General features: G+C 35.6%; 1 protein-coding gene across 1 annotated transcript in view; it reads left to right on the top strand.

Annotated features, from left to right (window-relative positions):
* LOC142238240 (solute carrier organic anion transporter family member 74D-like) overlaps positions 1 to 17,521 on the top strand; it is a 50,173-nt gene that overhangs the window by 24,930 nt on the left and 7,722 nt on the right. The window contains exons 3-8 of the mRNA XM_075309836.1: positions 4,236 to 4,465; positions 4,553 to 4,882; positions 5,086 to 5,593; positions 14,455 to 14,661; positions 14,726 to 14,873; positions 14,937 to 15,101. Coding sequence (XP_075165951.1) covers positions 4,236 to 4,465; positions 4,553 to 4,882; positions 5,086 to 5,593; positions 14,455 to 14,661; positions 14,726 to 14,873; positions 14,937 to 15,101 — 1,588 coding nt within the window. The remainder of the gene's footprint in view (positions 1 to 4,235; positions 4,466 to 4,552; positions 4,883 to 5,085; positions 5,594 to 14,454; positions 14,662 to 14,725; positions 14,874 to 14,936; positions 15,102 to 17,521) is intronic.

Genomic DNA, 17,521 nt, shown 5'->3' with positions numbered 1-17,521 from the left:
CAAATCTGGGGATCGGTTTATATAAGGGCTATACATAATTATGGACTGATATGAACCAATACCTGCATGGTTGTTGGATAGCATATACTAACATCACGTACCAAATTTCAACCGAATCGAATGAATTTTGCTCTTCCAAGGGGCTCCGGAGATCAAATCTGGGGATCGGTTTATATGGGGGCTATATATAATCATGGACCGATTTCGACCAATTTTTTCATGGGTGTTTGAGGCCATATATTAACACCACGTACCAAATATCAACTGAATCAGATGAATTTTGGTCTTCCAAGAGGTTCCGGAGGTCAAATCTGGTGATCGGTTTACATGGGGGCTATATATAATTATGGACCGATGTGGATCAATTTTTGCATAGTTATTAGAGATCCGTTTATATGGGGGCTATACGTAAATGTGGACCGATATAGCCCATTTGCAATACCATCCGACCTACATCAATAACAACTACTTGTGCCAAGTTTTAAGTCGATAGCTTGTTTCATTCGGAAGATAGCGTAATTTCAACAGACGGACGGACGGACAGACATGCTCAGATCGACTCAGAATTTCACCACGACCCAGAATATCTATACTTTATGGGGTCTTAGAGCAATATTTCGATGTGTTACAAACGGAATGACAAAGTTAATATACCCCCATCCGATGGTGGAGGGTATAAAAACAATAATTATATCTAATACATTTTCTTAAAATTTTCGAAAAACATTAAGTTGTTGTAGTGAAATCGGCGTGATATCTGCGTTTTTAATAACGTTTAGTTAAGATTTTAAAAAATTAACCAAAATGTTCCTTCCTGGTTGGTTCACTGTCTTTTCAGTGTAGACTGACCACTTTTGTATAACTCCGTACTGATATTAGGGAAGCCATAACTCACACGGCCCCGTGATATGCTAGATAAGGCAATCTAATAAAATTCCATATCGTCTTGGTCCATCCACTTTATCCAAACGACCAACCTTACAATCAGCGGTTGGAAGATTTAGGTTTCTTTATCCTGTTTAATATTGATTGCAAGTATTCATGCATGTGATCGAGGTCCAGTCGGTATGTTCTCACTTTCGACTTGACCCAAAAAGGCTCCTTCCTAGACTTCACCAATTAGTATCAGAGCAGCTTTGATCTTCCCAACATAAGTTGCGATTTTGGAATTTTGGACAATAAGTGACCAAATCAAGCAATATTTAACTTAATTTTAATCGATTTTCTGAAAACATATGTAATTGGCGTTTGTAGGATATGACTACAATATGGATAACTCATTATTGGTTTCGTGTTTAAAATATGGATATTCTGGCCATATCTGATGAGCTGATGTGGTTCAAATTCGGCACACCAAAATAGAACATTAAATTTACTCTCTATGTAAAATATCAAGTCTATGGACTAAAATCTCGCGGGTAAAATGTGGGTATTCTAGCCATATGTCCCCCATTGAACAAACATATATGCGGGCTATATTTAAGTCTCAACCGACTTTGACCAAATTTGACACACATTTCTGAAATGTTCATTCTACCGTCTTAGCGAAATTAAAATTTTTTTGGAGTAAAGCTTTAGCTTCTCTGGACATATATTTGAGTCTAAATCAGGCGAAATAGATATGTATTTGGGAGCTATATATAAATCTGAACCGATTTCAATCAAATTTAGTACACTTGACGATACTATCAATTGGACTCCTTGCGAAAATTGTGAAGCAAATCAGGCTAAACAAGTATATAAGGCCGCAAGTTCGGTCAGACCGAATCTTGGAATTCGTAGAAACTTACACTAAAGAATGTAATCCAAAATCGAATTACTTGGGTTGCAGTAATACTTGCCGATGGCAAGGTACCTTAAAACTTCTTAACATCGTCTTCTAAATTGGAAGTTAGTCCATACGAAGTATATGTTTGGCAAAAAGGCAAATTAAAAACCTTTATAACTCAGTTTTTGATCGGTATGCATTTTTGCGCTGTAAAAAAAGGCAGAAGTGAAATATGAGGGTCAGTTTATATGAGGGCTATATACAATAATGAACCAATATGGTCCAGTTTTTGTGTGATTAGTATCAAAATTTTAGCAAGAACCAATGAAATTTGCTTATCCAGGAAGAACTAACATTTGGAGATCGCTTTATCTGGGGCTATATATATAACTATGGACCGATATGGACCACTTTTGACATGGTTGCTAGCGACCTTATACTAACACAACGTACCAAATTTTAGCCGAGTCGGATAAAATTTGCGCCTCCACGAAGCTCCGGAGGTCAAATCTGGGGATTGGCTTATATGGGGGCTGTATAAATGTTAGAGACCAATTTTATACATATAATTATGGACTGATATGGACCAATTTCTGCAGGGTAGTTAGAGATCATATACGAATATCACTTACCAAATTTCATCCAGATCGGATGAATTTTGTTCTTCCAAGAGGCTCCGGAGGTCAAATCTTGGGATCGGTTTATATGGGGGCTATATATAATTATGGACCGATATGGAACAATTTTTGCATGCGTGTTAGAGACCATATACTAATACCTCGTACCAAATTTCAACTGAATCGGATGAAATTTGGACTCGGCAAGCCAAATCTGGTGGTCGGTGTATATGGCGCCTATACGTAAAAGTGGTCCGATATGGCTCATTTGCAATACGACCTACATCAATAACAACTGCTTATGTCAAGTTTCAAGTCGATAGTTTGTTTCGTTCGGAAGTTAGAGTGATTTCAACAGACAGACGGACAGACCTGGCTAGATCGACTCAGAATTTCACCACGACCCAGATGTGTTACAAACGGAATGACATCTTTTTATACCCTCCACCACATACATACTCGTATGCTAATGTCTTTGAAAGTTAAACGTTTCTTGAAGAGGCGGATATGGCAAGGTCATCGAACACAATTATATTTTTCCAAATCTTTTTTTATACCCTCCACCATAGGATGGGGGTATATTAATTTTGTCATTCCGTTTGCAACACATCGAAATATTGCTCTAAAACCCCATAAAGTATATATTCTGGGTCGTGGTGAAATTTTGAGTCGATCTGAGCATGTCCGTCCGTCCGTCTGTTGAAATCACGCTAACTTCCGAACGAAACAAGCTATCAACTTGAAACTTAGCACAAGTAGTTGTTATTGATGTAGGTCGGATGGTATTGAAAATGGGCCATATCGGTCCACTTTTACGTATAGCCCCCATATAAACGGACCCCCAAATTTGGCTTGCGATTGCTCTAAGAGAAGCAAATTCCATCCGATCCGGCTGAAATTTGGTACATGGTGTTCGTATATGGTCTCTAACAACCATGCAAAAGTCCATATCGGTCCACTTTTACGTATAGCCCCCATATAAACGGACTCCCAAATTTGGCTTGCGATTGCTCTAAGAGAAGCAAATTTCATCCGATCCGGCTGAAGTTTGGTACATGGTGTTAGTATATGGTATTTAACAACCATGCACAAATTGGTCCATATTGGTCCATAATTACATATAGCCCCCATATAAACCGATCCCCCGATTTGGCTTGCGTAGCCTCTAAGAGAACCAAATTTCCTCCGATCCGGCAGAAATTTGGTACATGGTGTTAGTATATGGTCTCTAACAACCATGCAAAAATTGGTCCATATCGGTCCATAATTACATATAGCCCCCATATAAACCGATCTCCCGATTTGGCTTGCGGAGCCTCTAAGAGAAGCAAATTTCATGCAATCCGGCTGAAATTGGGAACATGGTGTTGGTATATGTTCTCTAATGACCATGCACAAATAGGTCGAAATCGGTCCATAATTATATATAGCCCCCATATAAGCCGATCCTCAGATTTGACCTCCGATCCTCAGATTTGACCTCCGGAAAATTTTGTCAAAATTTTATTTCTATAGAAAATTTTGTCAAAATTTTATTTCTATACAAACTTTAAACTTAATTATATACGTATTTAATCGGCCTTTTTTAGTTTAATATATACCACGTATGGACTATGTGGTATATATTACGGTGTTAGGAAGTTTTAAGATACCTTGCCAGCGGCAAGTGTTACCGCAACCCAAGTAATTCGATTGTGGATGACAGTCTTCAATAGAAGTTTCTACGCAATCCATGGTGGAGGGTACATAAACTTCGGCCTCGCCGAACTTTCGGCCGTATATACTTGATTTTTTTTTCTAAATTACCGTTTTCATAACACGACATATTTCTTATTTTATATTATTTTTAGATTTGCCAATCAAACGTCATATGTTGTCCTATACGGCTTGGTGGGTTGCATCTTCTCAATGACATATGCCTACTTCAATGGAACGATAACAACGATAGAAAAACGATTTAAAATACCATCGAAAAACACTGGATTGATATCGGTGGGAAATGACATCAGTCAAATGATGGTATCTGCGGTCTTAAGTTATTATGCTGGCAAGGGGCATAGGCCAAGATGGATAGGATTTGGTAAGAAAATGTGAACTGATATCTCAATATCTCTTGATTTTAAATTTCTCTTTACTTACCTCACATATGATATATTCGATCTTGTAGGTCTTCTAACAATTGTGGCATTTTGCTTACTAACAGCGGCTCCTCACTTTCTTTATGGCCCTGGTGAAGATGCTTTGGCCTTAACCATGGAATTTGGAGCTACACCCGATGAGAATGCCACCTTTGAAGCGATCAAAGAACAACGTTCAAAGACTTTATGCCGGCTAAGTGGGGCAACTGAATGTGAGATGGGCGAAGGAAATTTTGCACCTCAGGTTGTGCTATTTTCTGCTCAATTTATTTCGGGTATTGGAGGTTCCCTATACTATACTCTGGGTGTATCATACATGGATGATAATATCAAGAAATCAAAAACACCAGCACTTTTAAGTAAGTCCATAAAATCAAGGAAAAAAATTCCAAACTAAAGATAAAAATGAAGATAAAGTCAATTAACTTTATTTTGCTTGAATTCTAGGCTATGATAATTCCATGTAAATAGAGATAAGCCCTATATATTATAAACTTGTTAGAGATTTTAGTGCCAAAAATAAACCCCTCTTTTTAATTGTGATTTATGTATTTATTTGCAGGCTTATCGTACTTTTTGCGAATGTTGGGTCCAGCCATAGGCTATGCTTTGGCTTCATTTTGCTTGAGAGTTTTTATTGCACCTCAATTACATCCTGTGATTAAAATGAATGATCCCCGTTGGCTGGGAGCTTGGTGGATGGGTTGGCTTATTATTGGTACCATGATTTTTATTACCGGTATCCTATTGACAATGTTTCCCAAAGATTTACCAAGAGCTGTAGCCCGACGAATGGTTGAAGAAGAGAGAAGAAAACAAAAACTGTCCATAAAAGATAAAACCAAAACTGAAAAGGAATTGCTTAACGAACAATTGGAAGAGAAGCCTGTGGTGGAGCATAAGGCCTCATTTAGAGATATGATGAAGACTTTCAAACGTTTAACCACCAACAAAATTTTGATGTACAATAATTTCTCTTCAGTGTTCTATCTGTTTGGTTACACTCCATATTGGATATTTGCTCCAAAATATATTGAAATTCAATATAGGCAATCGGCTTCGGTATCCAGGTAAGTTAGAGAACATATTAATATTTAAATTTAAAAGTAATCTGGTGGCTGGCGAAGAAGTTGTAGAGCTAGATTTTAAGACCTTCGTCGCCATAGTGATGACACCTCTAATTATAGTCGGAAGGCGCAAGATTCGAAGAGTACGTAGGATGCTGCAGAATCTTCCGTTCAAACTCTTGGAATGTTGTTTTGACGACTTAGGATTTGGGCCTGGTGTTGTTATGGAGCAAGATCACTTGGCATTGTCGAACAGTTGTATATCAACAAAAAGAATATAATGATCTTTTTGGGTGAATTTTTTCAGAGCCATCCAGCCCTTTCGTTGCTTCGCATTGACGTACAGTCACCATTTCACATTTTCTGTGATGATTCGATATAAAAAGCTCTTTTTTTGTCCACGACCAATTTGTTGATGCCGTTTCACAAAAAATCCGATTTGGTATCGAATAATTTGTTGAGCGAAGTTTTGAGTTCCTCTTCGCCATACAATAAAAAACACCCCCTTTTAAGTTTGAAGCAAAATGCGGAGAGTACGGTGGATGCTTACACAGAAAAAAATTCACGAAAAGTTTTCTAATTACAATCTCAATTGAGTTTTAAAAAATATTCAATTAAAACTTTTATTGATTCAACAATATTTTTAATTGAAGCAAATAAACGATCAAAAACTTTATAGTATCAATTAATATATTATTTGGATCAATTATTTTTTTAATTGATACTATCTTTTCTGTTACTGAAGACATTTCAATTAAAAATTAATTGGATCAATTAATTTCGTGATTGAATCAGAAAAAGAAAAATGTGTATAAGAACCTCCAGTGCGAGTACTTGGAGTGTTATTTTGGTGACTTGGCAACATAGAGCCTGGAGTTGTCGTTGTGCAAGATCACTTGGCCTTGGCCATCAGGACTTTTCAATCGAGTAGCTCCTTGATGGCAGTGGCGTTTAGTTCAATAATTTCCCAGTGCATAATACCTTCCCGGTAAGTGGCGTTTTGTACGAGCATTGGCTTGTGCACAATGCTTTCTCAGTCCATACAAAATGCAGATTATGGTCTTATCTCTTTAAATATCTTGCTTGACTTCGTCGTCTGGCCTGGGGATACCCATTTACTTCATTGCTTTACATTGAATCACATACCATATCTAATGCTCAGTTATGATTCGAAGCAAAAAGCGCTTTTTAGGTCCATGGCCAATTTTTGATGCCTTTCCGCCAAAAATACGGTTAGTCTGGTGTCGAGGAAGTTGTTGAGTGAGATTTGAAAGCCATCTCTGCTTTGTTGAGCAGAAAAGACGATAGTCCGAAGGTGTATGATTCTGATAGTACACTGGATGCTGAAGAACAAGACGAAACAGTTATTGAGCATTTAGTTCGACAGAAGGGTAAAATTATGACAATTGGTAGGTGCAAGATACGGAGAGGACGGGGGTTACTGTCAAACCTCCAGTTTGAGCTCTTGGAGTGATGTTTTAACCATTTGAGCAACATGGGACGCGATCAGATATTTCCATCCGAATGTCGCCTTGATGTCAGTAGCGATTCGTTTGAGAATTTCCCGGTGCACAATGTCTTCCTGATCTCCCCAAACCCAGATCATAGATTTAGGGGGTTAAGATCTTGTATGGCTCTTGGCTGGCTCTTTTCCCTTGTTTTCTGTGTTGAGCTCGTGAGGCACCCAAGTTCTAATTTTTCGGTTATATCGAACGGATATACCACCCACCTCAGTAATGCTGGTGACATTTCTGAGGGTTTCAAAGCTTCTCTAAGTGGTTTCACTGCAATGTGGAAGAGCTTAACATGGATCGGGCAGCACTCAGTGATAAGAGAGAAGTTCACCAATGTGGTATCACAATGGACTGAATAGTCTAGGTGAGCCTGATACATCGGACTGCCACCAAACCTAACCTAACCTAACCTAAGGTGGCGAGAAATTGCAAACTCTGAAATTTTTGGCAGAAAATCACAAACAAAAACTAGTAAGTAAAGTCTAAAGTCGTGTTACCATCTCAACTACTACAAAATTGCTGGGAGCTATATAAAGGTTTGCATTTCCAGATGCAAATATGTTACTTATAATGGAGACAATTTTTTGTACTTCTACAAAATATCTAGAATTAAAATTTAAATCGGCTAACGCCGAAAATTCCATTGAAAATGGGTCTAAAATGTGAAACAGTCTACAATATATCCCCAACTCTGGTGTACGTATATATGGGAGCTATATATAATCTGAACCGTTTTTGACTAAATTTGACATTCATAGTTAGAATAATAATTCTGATATCTCTGCAAAATTTCACGTAAATGGGAGTATAACTTTGACCCCCGTGGTCGTATAAGTATAAATCGTGCGAAAGATATATATGGGAGCTATATCTAAATCTGAACCGATTTTAACCAAATTTGGCACACATAACGATACCATTAAACGTACCCCTTGTTCAAAATTAGAAGCAAATCACGGCAAAACCCTGGCTTTTGAGGCCATATAGAGTTCAAATCGGATGAAAGATATATATGGGAGCTATATGTACATCTGAACCAATTTTAACCTAATTTGGCACACATAACGACACCATTAAACGTACCCCTTGTGCAAAATTTGAAGTAAGTCAGGGCAAAACTCTGGCTTTTGAGGTCATATAAGTGCAAATCGGACGAAAGATATATATGGGAGCTATATCTAAACCTGAACCGATTTCAACCAAATTTGGTACACTTACCGATACTATTAAACGTACTCCTTGTGCCAAATTTGAAGCAAGTCAGGGGAAAATCTGGCTTTTGAGGTCATATAAGTGCAAATCGGACGAAAGATATATATGGGAGCTATATCTGAACCTGAACCGATTTCATTCAAATTTACCACGCATTGGTAGAATGTCAATTCTACTCTCTGTGCAAAATTTCACGACAATCGGTAGTAAACTTTGGCCTCTGTTGCCATATGAGTATAAATCGGACGAAAGATATATATGGGAGCTATATCTAAATCTGAACAGATTTGGCTGATATTTTGCAAGTTTTTCGAGACTCATAAAATATTCGGATGTACGGAATTTGAAGAACACCGGTTGATAAACACGCCAATTATGACCAGATCGGGGATAAATATATATGACAGCTATATCTAGGTTAGGTTAGGTGGCAGCCCGATGTATCAGGGTCACTTAGACTATTCAGTCCATTGTGATACCACATTTGTGAACTTCTCTCTTATCACTGAGTGCTGCCCGATTCTATGTTAAGCTCAATGACAAGGGACCTCCTTTTTATAGCCGAGTCCGAACGGCGTTCCACATTGCAGTGAAACCACTTAGAGAAGCTTTGAAACCCTCAGAAATGTCACCAGCATTACTGAGGTGGGATAATCCACCGCTGAAAAACTTTTGGTGTTCGGTCGAATCAGGAATCGAACCCACGACCTTGTGTATGTAAGGCGGGCATGCTACCCATTGCACCACGGTGGCCCCACAGCTATATCTAAATATGAACCGATTTTTTCCAAAATCACTACCGATTGTCTTTGTTCCACAAAATGACCCTATGCCAAATTTGAGGACGATCAGACTTAAACTGCGACCTGTTCTTTGCGCACAAAAATACAGGAACGGACAGACTGACAGACGGGCGGACAGACAGACAGACAGACGGACATTGCTAAATCGACTCACAATTTAATTCTAAGACGATCGGTATACTAAACGATGGGTCTCAGACTTTTCCTTCTTGGCGTTACATACAAATGCACAAACTTATCATACCCTGTTCCACAGTAGTGGTGAAGGGTATAAACAGTTTTTGCGACAAATATGTACTCTTGAAAAATGTTCGAGGTAATCCTATTCCTTTTCTGGGTGTTTAAATTCAAACCTGTCATTTGTTAATTTCAGATTCATATTTTTTGGACACTCCTAAAAACCTTCTCCGTTGGGCTTAGGCTGCTTTTTGACCTCGATGAAAAGCAAAGAAAAGCAGATGACAATTGAATTATAAAAAAAAAAAAACAAAACAAAAACAAGTATATACGGCCGTAAGTTCGGCCAGGCCGAATCTTATGTACCCTCCACCATGGATTGCGTAGAAACTTCTACGAAAGACTGTCATCCACAATCGAATTATTTGGGTTGTAGTATCTTAAAACTGCTAAATTGTGAGTTAGTCCATACGTGGTATATATTAGACAAAAAAAGTTATGTATAGGTATGTCTACAAATAATTACGAATCGACATGGAAATTGAAATATAGGGGTCGCTTATATGGGGGCTATATAGAATTATGAACTTGATATGGACCAATTTTTGTGTGATTGGGGATCGATTTATCTGAGGGCTATATATAACTATATATACCAATATGGTCCTAGTTAGGCATGATTGTTTGCGGCCATATACTAGCACAATGTACCAAATTTCAACTCGGATGAAATTTGCTCCTCCAAGATTCTCCAAAACCAAATCTCGGGATCGGTTTATATGGGGTCTCTATATGATCGGATGAATTTTGCTTCTCCAAAAGGCACAGGAGGTCAAATCTGGGGATCGGTTTATATGGGGATATATGTAATTATGGACTGATATGAACCAATTCCTGCATGGTCACGTAGCAAATTTCAAACGTATCGGATGAATTTTGCTCTTCCAAGGGGCTCCGGAGGTCAAATCTGGGTATCGGTCAAAATCATTGTTAAACCCAGTTTAACAGTCTTCGTCTATTTTCTAATTACATCCTAAAATGTATCTTTAAGAACATGAATTACTTTCAAATGAATTGAATTATTGAATTTATCATCTTAACTTTCATTGAAAATAATTGCTCTAGTTTTATATCCTATTAGTGGTAACTCTACTTTAAATCGTCAAGCAAGAAAAGCTTTTTATATCTAAGACTACACTGTTAGAAAAATATGTTTTTCATATGTTCCGATATAAACAAAATGTGTTTCGGGCACGATTTTAAACCACAATATATTTAAGTGCGAACATGTAATGTTCCTAAACTAACACTAAATGTTTGGGACATCTATGTTTATATGTTAGAATATATTATGTTTGGGGCATGAATATTTCATAAAAATCATATGTGTGAATACAAACATATATAAATTTACAAATTTCGACTAAACATACATATGTTGTGATATTTTATTCAAAGCGACAGAGAGAGTATAGAGAGAAATAGAGATGGAAACCGGGAGAGTTGACGAAAGATATCAATATAACACAGCAAAAGAGTCAAAAACAATTTCTGTGAAACCGCTTGTATGTTGTTTCGGAAAACTGTTTTATGATAAGGCCAAAAATTTGATATGCTTAAGTCTAAATATTATTTAATTTGAATAAAGAGAATAGACATTCGGAACCAAGAGAATAGACATTTGAAAAACAAACAGCATATGTTTTCGCCTTGAGAGCAGCATTTTATGTATGTGTGGACATGTGTTTTGTTTATCATTTTGGCATTATGGGCACAATTTTTTTCTTGGTTCGTTAAAAGAAATCAGGGGTCTTCATAAAAATAACGAAAGGGCACTATACTCTTTTTAGAATTGGGACAGTAAAATGAAATAAAGAGGAAATAGTGAAAAATTACACAGTAAAATGTAAAAAAACAAACTTTAGTTCCTTTTTAGTAGTCCACGAGGAGTTGACGGACACCATCAAATATAAAAGCGGACATTAAGTTCGAGTTTTACAGCTAAAACAATTTAAAAAGTTTATTTTCTTTAAAATGAATTATTAAAGAAAAATAAAAGTAATTTTAGAGCGATGGTGTTAAATGCTAGTAAAAAACTGTTCACTCCTAAATAAATGTATGTTTATATTATAAAATTATGTATGTATGTTTATACTCGACTCCACGTTCTTCTTTTGTTAGTTTTTGAATTCCTTCCAAATTTTAAAGTTTTGTCCAAAAACAGTTTTTTATTACAATATTGTTATTTTTGCAATAAAAAATAATATTTTATCCAAAAATCAGTCAATTTCGTTTATATCAAGCACTGTTACTGACTATAAATCTTTAATAACGCACATTTCGAAGTTTCATTTAAAAAAATTTAATATAGTATAAATATAAATGTGTAAATTAAAAAAAAAAAAAAATGTTCGGTCGGAGCAGGGATTGAACCCACGACCCTTTGCATGCAAGGCAGACATGCTAATGTATGTTTCTGTTAAATAATGTAATGTTTGCATGGGCTCGTGGGCGCTGCAAACTATGCTATATAAATGTAACTTAAAACGATAATTATCTACTGGTGACTATAACAGCTACGTAGCCCAGTGGATAGTGTGTTGGCTTACAAACTGTATGGTCCTCGGTTCGATTCTCCGTGCAGACGAAAGGTAAAATTTAAAAAATTTATAAAAGTGAATAATTTCTTCAACATTATTTGTATTACAGAAAAAGGTGCCAATAACTAAAAAATTTGAAAATTACGAGTATGTTAGGGAATGAGCACAATCGTGTTTGGGAAAAATTCTTCCAAGCATATAATATTTTTGGCTCAAAATGCTTCCAAACATATAATATGTTCACATAAAACAAACATATTAATGTTTCGGCAGTATGCAATAATATATGTGCTTCCTGCAAAATATGTTTGGAACATATGTTAAAGAAGCGATTTTTTTTAAGGGTGTAGTTGTCTCATTTTCACTGAAGTGTACTCTTTTTTTGATTGTAATAGTTGTTCATAGTTTACCACTTTTTTCATTACTTACTTCAATTTATCACTTCAACCTGGTAAGCAGCAGCGATCCTTAAATAAAACTGTCACATATTCTGAATCTGAAACCTGTCTTTGTTCTATTTCTTTTGCTTTTCTTTTACTTGGCACTCCTTACATTTTCCGAGCTTCGATAAAACCGAATACAGTCCACTTTCAGAAGACCAAGCCAGGAAATTGTACAATCATTATAGGTCTATTTTCATTTTAGTACGGGATGTAATATTTCTATGAACGACCCAGAACATACACCCTCAAAAATATCGCTTCTTTAACATATGTTCCAAACATATTTTGCAGGAAGCACATATATTATTGGATACTGCCGAAACATTAATATGTTTGTTTTATGTGAACATATTATATGTTTGGAAGCATTTTGAGCCAAAAATATTATATGCTTGGAAGAATTTTTCCCAAACACGATTGTGCTCATTCCCTAACATACTCGTAATTATCACTTCCACGAAATTTTTTAGTTCTTGGCACCTTTTTCTGTAATACAGATAATGTTGAAGAAATTATTCACTTTTATAAATTTTTTAAATTTTACCTTTCGCCTGCACGGAGTAACAAGAAAACTGTTTTTGGTACAAAATTTTAAAATTTGGAAGGAATTCAAAAACTCTAACAAAAGAAGAACGTGGAGTCGAGTATAAACATACATAAATAATTTTATAATATAAACATAAATTTATTTAGGCGTGAACAGTTTTTTAATAGCATTTAACACCATCGCTCTAAAATGCCTTTTATTTTTCTTTAATAAATCATTTTTAAGAAAATAAACTTTTTAAATTGTTTTAGCTGTAAAACTCGAACTTAATGTTCGCTTTTATATTTGATGATGTCCGCCAATCCTCGTGGACTACTTATTAATAAAGAGGTACAAAACTTTGTGTAATTTTTCACTATTTCCTCCTTATTTCATTTTACTGTCCCAACTCTAAAAAGAGTATAGTGCCCTTTCGTTATTTTTATGAAGACCCCTCATTTCTTTTAACGAACCAAGAAAAAAATTGTGCCCATAATGCCAAAATGATAAATAAAACACATGTCCACACATACAGAAAATGCTGCTCTCAAGGCGAAAACACAGGCTTTTTTTCAAATGTCTATTCTCTTGGTTCCGAATGTATATTCTCTTTATTCAAATTAAATAATATTTAGACTTAAGCATATCAAATTTTTGGGCTTATCATAAAACAGTTTTCCGAAACAACATACAAGCGGTTTCACATAAATTGTTCTCTTTTGATTCTTTTGCTGTGTTATGTTGATATCTTTCGAAAACTCTCCCGGTTTCCATCTCTATTTCTTTCTCTGTAATCTCTCTGTCGCTTTGAATAAAATATCACCACATATGTATGTTTAGTCGAAATTTGTAAATTTATATATGTTTGCATTCACATATATGATTTTTATGAAACATTCATACTCCAAACATAATATATTCTAACATATTAACATAGATGTCCCAAACATTTAGTGTTAGTTTAGGAACATTACATGTTCGCACTTAAATATATTGTGTTTTAAAATTGTGCCCGAAACACATTTTGTTCATATCGGAACATATGAAAAACATATTTTTCTAACAGTGTAGTTGTATATCTAACCAGTGAAAGTGTTGCCAGGTTGAATTTACAGAAAGTGACATTTCTTTGATTGACAATAGCTATTTATTGCGATTAATGTGTTCAATAAGATGAAATTAAAAGTCAATGATCTACTTACTTACTTACTTACTATTTGAACAATTTAAGCATTAAAAATTAAATAATAGGGCAAGTGATTATGAGCAAATTTTGCGCTTAATCAATTTATTTAAACTTTGTCGACTTAAACTTACCTTAGATGTGTTGAATCTGCAGAGTATAGAACCCTTTGTTTATAGTTGGGTGTAAGATGAACCGAGAGCTTTCACATGTTTTTAGATCTCGTTCTGCAAAGACAAAAGAATTTACCTGGGTGAGGATACGATCTTCTACTTATTTTTTTTTCTAATCTAGAACGCTAGAATGTTAAATGATACATATAAACCAGTCCTTTTACACCCCACACTAACTCTGATTTTCTTAAATCTTCATTTAAATGAGATCTTCTCTTTCCCAAACATTTCAGTATGGTTACCGGTACTGTGGCTCTAGCTTTCTCAGCCATAGGTGTACTACTTTCTGGTTTTGTAATATCAAAATATAAACCTAGTGCCCGTTATATGGCTGGTTGGAATGTGATTGTGGGCTTCCTAACTGTGGTGGGTATTGTGACATATGCTTTCATAGGATGTCCAGGAAATGAACAATCTGTAGTGGTCAATATTCATGATAAGTAAGTCAAATGATAAAAATAAAAATTATCATAAATGAAAATTTAATTTGTTTATTCCTTTCAGAGCCCTCGATAGTACTCCGACCTGTAATTCAGCTTGTGGCTGTGACTACGTTCGTTATTCACCGGTTTGTGGTGAGAATAATATGACATATATTTCACCATGCCATGCAGGTTGTAAGAAGCAGCATATAACAAAAACTGGGAAAAAGGTGAATTATTGCGATTTTAAAAGAATTAAAAAATAACAATAATTATATTTGTGTTTGCCTTAGTATTTCTATGAATGTTCCTGTATACCCAGTGTTAATTCTACTTTAAGTGGCAGACCAGCATTTGAGCGCTTGACCTCGGTAAATCTAACAGAAGATGCTGACTTTATTCTAACGACTCCATCACCTTTAGCACTTTCAGCTATAACTTCATCATCAACACCAGATGTAAGTATTACAGCTTCACTGATTGAATATTATAACATACTTCCTTGAAAATATTACGAGCTAGTAAAAACTACAATTGGAAATTGGAACTAAGGCTCCTCACTATCTTCGTGAATATTTACATGGGTGCAATTGTTTCTCAAGAAGATTGCATGAGTTGATATATGTTTTATACAAAAAGACAAGACTATTAGCGAAAATATCCTTAATAATCGGCGAAGCGCAGCCTAGAGATGATCTTTACTTTTATATTTTTTAGTGCCAACCTTCGTCTCCCAAATACACTAGAGGCAAAAGCCCAACAGATTGACATCTGGAGATATTGGAGGCCATTTTTGAACGACGTGTACTGAGTGCGATAGTGATAAGTCTTGGTGCAATTCCATGGTCTGCGACCGAAATCTTTTTCGGCCCCGGGCTTCAATAATGTCTTTAGGACATTTTCCCGATAATAAACTCATAGAAAAAACAAGTAAAGAAAGTCTAAAGTCGGGCGGGGCCGACTATATTATACCCTACACCACTTTGTGGATCTAAATTTTCGATACCATATCACATCCGTCAAATGTGTTGGGTGCTATATATAAAGGTTTATCCCAAATACATACATTTCAATATTTGGACAGAATTTGATAAACTTTTACAAAATCTATAGACTCAAAATTTAAGTTGGCTAATGCACTAGGGTGGAACACAATTTTAGTAAAAAACTAGGGTGGAACACAATTTTAGTAAAAAACAAGTAAGGAAAGTCTAAAGTCGGGCGGGGCCGACTATATTATACCCTGCACCACTTTGTAGATCTAAATTTTCGATACCATATCACATCCGTCAAATGTGTTGGGGGCTATATATAAAGGTTTGTCCCAAATACATACATTTAAATATCACTCGATCTGGACAGAATTTGATAGACTTCTACAAAATCTATAGACTCAAAATTTAAGTCGGCTAATGCACTAGGGTGGAACACAATGTTAGTAAAAAACAAGTAAGGAAAGTCTAAAGTCGGGCGGTGCCGACTATATTATACCCTGCACCACTTTGTAGATCTAAATTTTCGATACCATATCACATCCGTCAAATGTGTTGGGTGCTATATATAAAGGTTTGTCCCAAATATATACATTTAAATATCACTCGATCTGGACAGAATTTGATAGACTTTTACAAAATCTATAGACTTAAAATTTAAGTTGGCTAATGCACTAGGTTGGAACACAATTTTAGTAAAAACAAGTATATAAAGCAGTAAATTCGGCCGGGCCGAATCTTAAATACCCACCACCATGAATCAAATATAATAGTTTACTTTGAAAACTCTTCGTCGTAGTGGGTTACTTTATAATATATAGAATTGTAGGGGGTTTGATGACAAATCTTCTCCCAAGCAAGTCAATGAAGACCAGATCAGATTCTGGATTTATGAGAACCAATTTTGTTTGAGTTTTAGAGAATTAAAACATATCGTGTATATGATGAAATTACGAATTGATTTGAAATCTTAAATCTGTAGATTTTTTCCGCCATTATTTAAACAAATACGTTGAGTTAAATCTGGAAAATTCTACTTTCAGTTTCAAGCAATTTTCATGACCATGAAAGAAGTGTTTTCTTTTTTGAGAAACGTAATTTTAGACAAGCACAGTTTTTTTTTTTTTGACACAAATTTTAGAGACAATCGTTGAATATATTTACGATTTATTTATACGAAAAGGAAATTTCGTTTGTCTAAAATTTCATTATAGATTACTAATTTCCAGCAAATCGGATAAAAAGTACGGATTCTAGAAGCCCAAGAAATAAAGCCGGGAGATCGATCTATATTGGGGCTATACCAAAACATGGACCGATAGGCATCATTTGCTACTCACATATGTGTGATAAGATCACTACCTCCAGATTTTCAATTTCAAACAAAAATATAGTCTCTAGACGCCCAAGAAGTAAAAATCGAGAGATCAGTCTATATGAGGGTTATACCAAAAAATGGACCTCGATATACCTCAATTTCGGCACACTTATTAGTGGTCTAAAAATACATCTCGATTTCGAATTTCAGGCAAATCGGGTAATAAATAAAGTTTATAGAAGCTCAAGAATTTCAGGCAAATCGGATGGTAAATATAGTTTTTAGAAGCCCAAGAAGCAAAATCGGGAGATTGGTCTATATGGGGGCTATACCAAAACATGGACCGATGGGCACCATTTTCGACACACCTTTTTATGGTCCCAAAAGAACTAGATTTTCAATTTCAGGAAAATCGGATAGAAAATATAGTTTCTAGAAGCCCAAGAAGCAAAATCGGAAGATCAGTCTATATGGAGGCTATACCGAAACATGGACCGATGAGCACCATTTTCGGCACACCTTTTTATGGTCCTCAAATACCTCTAGATTTCCAATTTCAGGCAAATCG

The sequence above is a fragment of the Haematobia irritans genome, chromosome 5 (genome assembly GCF_050003625.1).
Source record: "Haematobia irritans isolate KBUSLIRL chromosome 5, ASM5000362v1, whole genome shotgun sequence".
NCBI lineage: Eukaryota > Metazoa > Arthropoda > Insecta > Diptera > Muscidae > Haematobia > Haematobia irritans.
This window is presented reverse-complemented; position numbering and strand designations above follow the sequence as displayed.